We start from the raw sequence: 9,948 nt of genomic DNA on the forward strand, positions 1-9,948 counted from the left end.
ATCACCCTTAAAAGGTTCCCATCATGACCCGGTATTTGGAGGGGAAGCTGACCATTACTCTGATGAGGGCTCAGGCACCGGAAAAACAGGACAAGACCATTCTGTGTCTAGGGTACTCCCAAGTGCAGATAAGGTGCTCAGACATATGCCATCCAAGGGCTATCCAAGATTGAGCATCTGGCCCTCTGAGGACCTGAAATGTCCCCTTTGTCAGTCACCAGCTGATACCCTTTGGGTGCATTCTGTGAGTAATGAGCTCAGATATTTGAGGGGTCAAACAAGTCAATTTTGTGTATAGAAGCTTGGGACCTCTGAGGGTCAGAGAGGTCCTTTCTGTGAATAGGCAGCTCGGATACCCTGAACGGCAGAAACCTCTATTAGTCCCTGAGGACACTTGGGGTTTCTCGTCCCTGCCAAGGTGGCAAACAGCACAAGCCACTGACTCCCTTGCCTGAAAGCAACCCTGGAGTAACTAGAGGGAAACATGAGTTCCAGAAACCACAGCACAGCTATGAAGACCTATGGGAAAATGGAAGGCTGTCTCTAAATGGACTATGTTTTGAGTGGCGATGGCTGCAGGCAGCAAATATGGGATAGGTTTAAATTCTGGCTCTTACCTCTCCCCCATGTTGTGTTGGGAAGGCTCTTATATGCCCCTCATTGCAGACATCATCCAAACCACTTACAGTTGACTGGGGAGCTACCATCAGGGCAGCAAGAACCCTGTTGAGGGGAAGAAATGAGCAGCCAGAGGCAATCACCCCTCCACCCGCCCCCCTTCAGACACCAGGGCTGGTGGTGACACCTAGGGAGATGGGCTCCTCTTGGGGTTTAAAGATGAAACCTCTCAGAGGAATTGTCAAGTGGTGTGCTAGAAGGGACACCACTTGACTCACTCCAGGTGACTGAGCAGAGTTGAATCTGGCCTTCAGCCTTCCCTCAATATGCTGTATATGCCAGAACAGCCACTTACATCAGGAGAACGCGAGCTCACCACCAAAGCAACTAGACACCAGGGTAGCATAACTGCCTCCAGAGAACAATAAACTGGATGTATTTGTTAGCCATTGACATATAACAAATTACCCCCAAAACTTCACAGCTTAAAACAAACATTTATTTTCTCATTTTCTGAGTGTCCGGAATCTGGGAGCCACTCAGCTGGGTGGTTTTGACTCAGGGTCTCATTTGAGGCTTCAGTCAAATTGTCAGCCCAAACTGCAGTCAGCCGAATGCGTGACATGGCTGGATGACCCACTTCCAATGTAGCCCACTCACGAGGCTGTGGCAGGGGGCTTCAGTCTTTCACCACCTGAGCTTCTCCATGCAGCTCCTCACAACACGTGGGCAAGAGACCACGACCAAGACAGAACTGTAGTGGCTACTATAACCTAACCTCAGAAATGACATACCATCACTTCTGCTGTATTTTCTTGGTCACTCAGACCAACCCTGGTACAACATTGGAGGGAACTACACAGGATGTGAATACCATCAGGCAGGGATCACTGGGGGCTATATTAGAGGCTGGCTACCATACTGGATGACATATAATATCTGAAGCAGAAGTACTGGGACAGACATGAAGAATTTTAAGTACAATAAATAAGAGACAATATTAGAATATAAAACCAGAACAAGTGGGGCGCCTGGGGGGCTCAGTTGGTTAAGCATCCGACCTTAGGCTCAGGTCATGATCTCTGGGTTCATGGGTTCAAGCCCCATGTCCAGCTCTGTGCTGACATCTCAGAGCCTGGAACCTGCTTCGGATTCTGTGTTTCCATCTCTCTCTGCCCCTCCTCTGCTCATGCGCTCTCTCTCTCTCTCTCTCTCTCTCTCTCTCAAATTTTTTAAATTTTTTAAAAGAAAAAATAAAACCAGAACAAGTGATATAAAAAGGACCCAAAGAAAATATTAGGTATGAGTATGATAGGAAAAAAGGAACAGAAAAATACTGTAAATGGAGAATATGAAATGGGATGTCAGAAGTTTTAATATAATAGCAATAACACAAATATTTAGAACACAGACACTCATTGGATTAAAAAAAAAAAAGGTCCAACAACATACACAAAGATTAAGAAATGTTGAAAATGAAAGGATGAAGAAAGGATACGGCAGACTAATAACCCAAAGAAAGCTGGGATAACCATCCCAATAGCTAACAATACAATTTAAGATCACAAAAGAGAAGGACATAGACTGATTGACAAGGAAGATACGTCTACCACAAACACATATACTCCTAAAGAGTGCTGAACAATACATTTTTAAGCTCAATATATAATCATTACATATATATAAAACACATTCCTTTTCTTTCTTTTTTTAAAATATTCATTTATTTTTGGGAGAGCCCAAGCAGGGAAGGGGCAGAGAGAAGGGGACAGAGGATCTGAAGCAGGCTGTGAGCCCGATATGGGGCTTGAGATCATGACCTGAGCTGAAGTCGGATGCTCAACCGACTGAGCCACCCAGGTGCCCCTATAAAAACACATTCCTGTATAACCCACCACTTAACAAACGGAGAAGACTCCTTTTATGCTTATACTTAACAATTACAAAAATAGACCACGATAGGGCACAAAGAAAAGTTCAATGAGTTCAAAAGTATCAATATTAAGCATTATCTCTGACCATAATACAATAAAGTTAGAAACATCAAAAAGCTAAAAAAAAAAAAAAGCCCCCAGTTTTGGAAACAAACATTATTAAATAACCCTTGGATGAAAGAAGAAATCATAAAGAAACCTTAGAAATGTTTACAGGGGCTCCGGAGTGGCTTAGTCAGTTAAGCATCTGAGTCTGGATTTCAGCTCATCATGTCATGATCTCACAGTTGTGAGATGGAGCCCTTGTTGGGCTCTGCACTGGGCATGGAGCTTGCTTAAGATTCTCTCTCTCCCTCTGCCCCTCCCCACCCCCCCGCGTGCCCACACTCTTTCTCTCAAAAAAAAAAAATTACAACTAGGGGCACCTGGCTGGCTCAGTCAGTAGAGCATGAAACTCTTGATCTTGGCATTGAGAGTTCAAGCCCCACGTTGGGCGTAGAGCTTACTTAAAAATATAAATAAATAAAATGTTAAAAAAGAAATATTTACAGCTAAATAATATAACACTACCCGAAAAAAAGAATTGTAGCACACAGCAAAATCAGTTAATAAGAGAAACCTATAGCTTTCAATACTTTTATCAGGAAAGAGAAGTTGAAAAATATACACTTTAAGTCCAATAAAATGATTACTTGTGGGAGGAAGAGAACAACAGTTGGGTGCAGGATTAAAAGAATAAATAAAATGAGGGGTTTGCATGGAACAACAAGGAGGATGTGTCATGAACTGTAAGAATATGATCAGAGATCAGACACTTTGAAAGGCAAACAAGTACTTCTTTTTTCATGGGGGCTCAGATTCTCTGAGGGCTATCTAAGGCCATTATATATGTGGACAATGTGAAATCTATTCATATCCATCCCGGGCATAGGAGGTCTGGATATGGCAAAAGCCAGACAAGTCCATTTTGTGGATGTGTACCATACCGTAATCTGAAAGTTAACAAATCTAGTCTGTGTTGGGAGGGCTGACCCTCAGAAGGGGTTCATTCTATGGATAAGAAATTTAGTTTCTGAGAGCAGACTAACCCGGTCCTCCTTGATGCAGAGCTCAGACACCCTGAAGGCTGGAAAAGACCAAATCATGAGCAGTGAGCTCAGCCTCTGCTTTAGATAATTCCACTGTGTACTGTGAAAGTCCTTTCTGTGGATCAAGGGCTCGGGAACCCTGAGTGATAGCAAAAATGGTTCTGTGGATTGGGATTTATTCCCTCTGAAGATTGGAGCATCCTGTTTTGTAGAAGGTATCGCAGGCAGTCTACTGCCAGGGAAATCAAGAGACTGGCTTCAGGAAGCTGTCAGATAAGGAGGAGGGCTCAAGTCAGAAATGAGAAGTAATGACGCCAGGAAAAAGGATCCCACGACAGGCAGCTAGCTGTTGGGTACAAAGAAGTAAAAATAGGGATCAGGATTAGACACTGAGAAATCGCAGGGTCTGACGTTAAGGACTGTGAAGGGTTAGAACGGCAGGGACAGTGAGGGATAAAACATCGGGCCCTTCAGGTATATGAGAGGACTGAGAGGTGAAGGAAGTTATCTGAAGATGGTAATTATGTCGTCAGGGCCCTTCAGGAAGACGATTGAGATGGCGAGGACACGTCGGAACCAAGGGGGAAAATCAGGTCAAGGATAGCGAGGGTGATGTCACGGACGGAAAGGGGTATAAGCGAAAGGTCCGAGCGCAAAAGGGATGGAGACCGCTGGACCAGTGAAGGGATGTGGACCGCAGGGCGCATCAATTACAGGAAGCTTGCCTCCAAGCCCGGAAGCGTGCTGAGGATATTGGTCCGTTTGCTCTGCCGTACCTTCCTCCCACCCCTTTCCACACCCCCTTACCCTTCGCAACCCCCCCTTTACCCCGCCCTTGCTGGCTTCAGCCAATGAACATGCACGCTCGTGCGCGCGGGGGACGTTCCGTGACGTACTCGCTACGTAGGCTTTATCAAGCGTCTTCCCGCGCGGCAGTCTTCCCAGTCTCTCTTCTTCGTGGCGGTAGCTGTTCTTCTGGTCTGTTTGCTTAACTTGCAGGTAAGCGGTGCATGTCTTGCGGGCTACCTGCTCCTCGCCTCACTGATGTTTGCTGTGCCGGCTAGGAGCGAGGTGCACGAGTGGGGAGAGCAGCGGCTTCTGACACGTAGGCTTGGGCTTCTCCCGAGTGGGCGGGTCCCGTGCTCAGGAGTGAAACTTTGCTGTTGGTGGGAGGCTGGTGTGCTATATCCGAGTGCGAGGAATGCTGGGAGGGGTTGGCGACGTCTGTGGCGGCAGTGGCCGCGCGACAGTCAAGTTTGTGGGCTCCTCTTCCCCCACGTGACCGGCGCCATCTTGTTCTCCGGGCACTGAGGGAACGCGGGGATGTTGTGGGCCTGCGCAACGGGACAAAATGACGGGCGTGGTGGTGGAGGGTGGTCTGGGCATGCGCGAAGGCGGCCCGCAAATGGCCGCTTGCCTGGTCCAATACCGCGGATTCCCGCCTTTTCTGCTCGTGTTCTCTCTCTAGTTGCCTCTTGTTTACTGTCTACTTTTTATTGCCCCCTTTTTTTCCCCGTTCTTTCTTATTTTCAGTTTTTTTCTTCCCATGTCCACGGTTTCTCCCACCTTTTTTTCATATTCCCCGTAGTACCCGAATTGACTGCCATGTCTTCTGAAGAAGGGAAGCTTTTCGTGGGAGGGCTCAATTTCAACACTGATGAGCAGGCTCTGGAAGACCACTTCAGCAGCTTCGGTCCTATTTCTGAAGGTGAGACATGAGCCAGATGCGTGATGAGTGGGGTATTTGTGAAAGTCTTGGGAGCCTTGCATTTCAAGAAATATAAGAAAAATCAGGACCCTAGGCTTTTACATTTTGCTTTTCCTGTTGCTAGGCCTAAGGTGTAGTTTTACAGGAATTCCATAGTTTTCAATTGAAGATTGGTGGGAGATGTACATTGTCTACCCGATGGTCTTTTGTCGCTTTCATTTCTTTTTACCCACATTCTCTCTCCTTTCCCCCAGTGGTCGTTGTCAAAGACCGGGAGACTCAGCGATCCCGGGGTTTTGGTTTCATCACCTTCACCAACCCAGAGCATGCCTCAGATGCCATGAGAGCCATGAATGGAGAGGTGAGGCCTCCTGCCTGCATAGGGGCCCTGCCCCCATCTGCCACTTCCAGCATTCTTTCTGTTTTTCCTTCTGTGTCTGCTAGGGGCAGCGCGGCCACCAAACCCCGCAGTGCCCACTCACAGGAGCGTGACTGCCTTCTGTTCTAGGGGGTGGAGGGCAGCGGCAGACAGAGCCGGGCTGCCTGGGAGGCGACGACTGGTCCTGCATGAGGCCGAGAAGCCACCTGTGGATGGTTGACCTGCCCTGGGCTTAGGTAGTAGAGTCTGCAGACCTGCGGGCCTGGCCCGGAGAGGACCTCGTGAGTCTTCTGGGATGGACTCTGAAGTCTCAAACCAAGAGAGGTGTCTGTCTAGCCCTAATAGTGGGGCAGCTTATAGGAGTGGGGAGGAGAACTCGGCCTGAGTTCAGTCAAGATGTAAGTAGTAGCAGGGGGAACACGGTGGATTCAGGTCATTTTGTGGGGTTCTATAGCTCCTGATAAAGCCATTGTGGTCAAAGGAGCTTGTTCTGGAACATGGCACCCAGAACCTGGTGCCCAGCAGGAGTTTCTGGGCTCTTTTGCCCACCTGCCCTACCCATTCTTCCCTTACCACTGTCCTGTCTGACCACCAATCCATCCTCCTTGTGTCTCCCCACACCTAGTCTCTGGATGGTCGCCAGATCCGTGTGGATCACGCGGGCAAGTCGGCCAGGGGAGCTAGAGGGGGTGCCTTTGGGGCCCATGGGCGTGGTCGCGGCTACTCTAGAGGTAGGTGCAGTGGTAAGTTTGGGTATGGGAGGGAGCCACTTGTTAGTGACCTCTGTCTGGACAACTGCCTTTTAACTTTTTCTTGATCTGCTGTAGGTGGTGGGGACCAGGGCTATGGGAGTGGCAGATACGACAGTCGACCTGGAGGATATGGGTATGGATATGGATATGGATATGGAAGGTCCAGAGACTATGGTGGCAGGTGGGTAGCCAAGGGACTGGGGTACTCTGGTGGCACTGCTTCCTTCTTAAGAGCTCAGCTGCCTGAGAGTTCATACGTGCCCATTTTAATGTTAACTAGCATTTGTTTCTACAAAATGCAATGAAAGTATAAATGTGAAATTTAACACGTTCTGGGTTCTGTATAGCGCATTAATTGTAAGATGGCGTAGACATAATGTACATAACACGTATCATTTGTTAGTTGTGTATATTGCATTTATGCTGTAAGTATCCTACACGTAATTATGTGATTTCTGTACAGTATTCATGTGCTTGAATATATCCCATTTTACACACTGAAGCGTATGTTATAATACGTCAAAAAATGACAGGATATGTAAATAAGTACGATTGTTAATATCAAGGTGTATATAATACATTCTTGTTAATGCTGACGTGTGTTTTTTCCCAGAAGCCAGGGCGGTTATGACCGCTACTCAGGAGGAAATTACAGAGACAATTATGACAACTGAGATGAGGCATGTGCACCTAATGTAGGTGAGGCTTATATGTTGCCACTGAGCAGACCTCTGTCCACCAGCCCTGTCCTGTTTGTTCACTCCCCTTCTGCCTGCACATTCTTCACCTGTCCCACCTGACACCATTCCTAGGCCTCTTTGTTCTCAGGTGCCTTGTCAGGGCTAGTCTGCTGGGGGTGGGGCGTGTCTAAAAACTTGTCTCCCCTATAATCTACACTTGCTGGGCATGGAGGAGATGAAGCGGTATTGCTGTTGTCCAGCCTTCAGCACTCCTTGTCAACCCTGGGAGGTGAGCATGTTTGCCTGTGCCTTCCCAACATTACAATTCTCCCCCTTCTTACTGTTCTCAGATACACAAGGAATAAAACTTCTGATCCAGGATCATCCTTCCAAATGGCTGTATTTATAAAGATTTTTGGAGCTGCACTGAAAAATCTGTTTAGTACATCAACTTCTATTTTTGAATTGAGCTCCCAAGGTAGCTTGTTACAAAGACCTTTTAGAAAGTTCCATATGTCTTTTAAAGTTTTTCCTCCCATTTAAAGACAAGTCTTGGGACATTTGTAGAGTCTGAGTATTTTTCTTTTTACCAGTTTTTTAGTTTGGGCTCTCAGGATTATGGGCTATGGCAAAAAATGTTTGGTCACTTTTTTTTTTTCCAAATGATGTGCATTTAGGGACATTTAAAAAACCTGTATACGATGTTTATCGTGATTAGGAAGCAATTTCTAAATGCAGCTGCAAGAACATGATTAGAGGTGATTTGGGGTTTTTTTGTTTTTATTCAAGGTCACCACCCTGATACACAGAAGTTTCTTAGAACTTGTGAATGTCCTTTTCTTTAATACTGGAAGAAAAAATACTCTTGTGTTTCACTTAGCATTTAGGATGTCTTTCACAGAGCTGATTAAAAAGTTGAAATGTGAAAACAAACTGATACTGATAGTGCTTTTTCTTTGTTCAACCTAGTTTTCAAACTTAGGAGATCAAGAGGGGAGGCTTTCAGGAAGGAATTTAGTTGGGGGGTAAGCAGTGGTTGCCAAAAGAGTCTCTTGAGTTTGGTTGGGATATATATACATGAAGTGTGGGGGTGGGTCCCTGAGATGACCTCTTCCCATTGTTTTGAATACTGTCAGCTTGGGAATCAGACTGCTTGGGTTTGCATCTCCCTAGTTTCTCTGAGCATCAGGTGGGTGCCATCACAGGATTGTTCTGAGAATTAAAGCATCAGATGGGATTTAAACATTGGCATAAACAGCATTTCCGGTTTCTTTGAAATGTTGAAAGTTTATTTTGAGAGCACAGGGGTGGGCAGAGAGGGCGAGAATCCCAAGCAGGCTCTGCTGTCAGCGAAGAGGCGGACACGGGGCTCAAACTCATGAATCTGGAGATCATAACCTCAGCCAAAATCCAGAGTTGATGCCTAACCCACTGAGCTACCCAGGTGCCCCAGTCTGGTCTGCTTTTGTACCTTAGCTCGTCTTCATTCCTCAGTCCTGATTCCAGTGAGTCTGTGGCTTCCACCTGGCTGATAGAAAGCCAAGTACCACCAGATTGTAGGTTCCAGAACATCATGAACGGCCTTATTCCCTCATTTCTGCAGAGTGTTAGTGAACTCTGTGTGTTCCCTCAAAAGTCCTATGTTAAAATTCTCCCCTCCCCAATATGATGGTATTCAGAGGTGAGGCCCTTGGGTGGTTAAGATTAGGTGTGGTCATAAAGGGTGGTGCCTTCCCTCTTCCGTTCTCAGCCATGTGAGGATACAAGAAGAGGGCTTTCACCATAGCTAAACCGAGTTGGTACCCTGAACTCAGACTTCAGCCTCCAGAACTGCGTTTATAAACCACCCAGTCTGGTATTGTTACAGCACCCTGACAGACTATGGGTCCCTGTATTGGAGTCCCAGTAGTGGAAGCCTCCTGGTCCCAGCTAGTTGGGACAGGCCTCAAGGACCATTTCACCCAAGCACTTGTGAATCTTCTTTGGCAGGTGGAGAACTTCTCAGAGCTGTCTAGCCCACTGAGCCAGGACCAGGTAAAGGCATGGCTACCACCACCACTTGGATATTGGGTATTTGAGGAGAGATTCTGTGCTGGGTCTTTGGAGGGCTAAGGTAGTGGAGGCTGGCAGGAAGAATACCACTACTGCCTTGTAGATAGGCTACAGCAGGGGGCACCTCTGCTCCCTGCCTGTCAGGAAGTAAAACGTCCTCACCCTTGTCCCAAGACAGGATCCCATAACCTACCACAAAGTTACTGCAAGAAAGGGATCTAAGTGAAGCCCATGAAGACCATAGCTTCCTACACCTAAAAAACTTCGGTTGACCTGATCTGTTCTGATGTTAGAAGGTACCTTAACAGGGGTGTCTTGGCTAGCTCCAGTCTGTACAGCATGTGACTCAATCTTGGGGTTGTGAGTTCAAGCCCCACATTGGGCATAGAGCTTACTTAAAACAGAAGGTGCCTTGTAATCAAGCCCAGGGAGGCCCAGTCTCTTGCTGTTTATTTGCTCTAAAGAAAAAGGCTTAAGAGGACTCCTGTTGGTTTTCTTTGTAATTGCCAATCCAAATTCCCAGGTAATGGGATGCAGACCTATCAGTCAGTCCTCTGCTTTCAGTTTGACCAGAAGTTACCTAGTGTTCTCTAGTGTGCAAGTTCCTCAAGAACCCATGGAGACCAGAAACTCGGATGCAGAGGTGACTTGGAAACCTCTGTCCTAAGGCCTGTGAAGGCCAAGTAAGTCCCTGGCTTGCAAATATTTCAAGCCTTGGATCTTGCCTATACCCCAAA

The 9,948-nt window shown here is 46.8% G+C and overlaps 1 protein-coding gene across 4 annotated transcripts; it reads left to right on the forward strand.

Moving 5' to 3' along the window:
• Positions 1-4,477: 4,477 nt before the first annotated feature.
• On the forward strand, positions 4,478-8,096 carry RBM3 (RNA binding motif protein 3). 4 transcript variants are annotated; one of them, XM_015087957.3, is made up of 7 exons: positions 4,478-4,639; positions 5,229-5,348; positions 5,603-5,709; positions 6,353-6,458; positions 6,555-6,660; positions 7,093-7,178; positions 7,510-8,096. In XM_015087957.3, exons 2-6 carry the CDS (start codon positions 5,246-5,248, stop codon positions 7,151-7,153), a joined length of 483 nt encoding a protein of 160 aa, XP_014943443.2. In that variant the 5' UTR covers positions 4,478-4,639; positions 5,229-5,245; the 3' UTR covers positions 7,154-7,178; positions 7,510-8,096. The 4 variants fall into 4 exon arrangements, with proteins under 4 accessions (XP_014943443.2, XP_026909844.1, XP_026909845.1 ...); XM_027054043.2 differs by having other exon boundaries at positions 7,093-7,174; XM_027054044.2 differs by having other exon boundaries at positions 7,096-7,178.
• The last annotated feature ends 1,852 nt before the right edge of the window (positions 8,097-9,948 follow it).

This window comes from Acinonyx jubatus, chromosome X (genome assembly GCF_027475565.1).
Source record: "Acinonyx jubatus isolate Ajub_Pintada_27869175 chromosome X, VMU_Ajub_asm_v1.0, whole genome shotgun sequence".
Classification (NCBI taxonomy): domain Eukaryota; kingdom Metazoa; phylum Chordata; class Mammalia; order Carnivora; family Felidae; genus Acinonyx; species Acinonyx jubatus.

Excerpts from the sequence above, each read along its gene's own strand:
- RBM3 (XM_015087957.3), top strand. The coding sequence starts at position 5,246 with ATGTCTTCTGAAGAAGGGAAGCTTTTCGTGGGAGGGCTCAATTTCAAC. Across the intron at positions 6,459-6,554 it reads TGGTCGCGGCTACTCTAGAG|GTGGTGGGGACCAGGGCTAT; the intron begins GTAGGTGCAGTG and ends GATCTGCTGTAG. Across the intron at positions 6,661-7,092 it reads TCCAGAGACTATGGTGGCAG|AAGCCAGGGCGGTTATGACC; the intron begins GTGGGTAGCCAA and ends GTTTTTTCCCAG.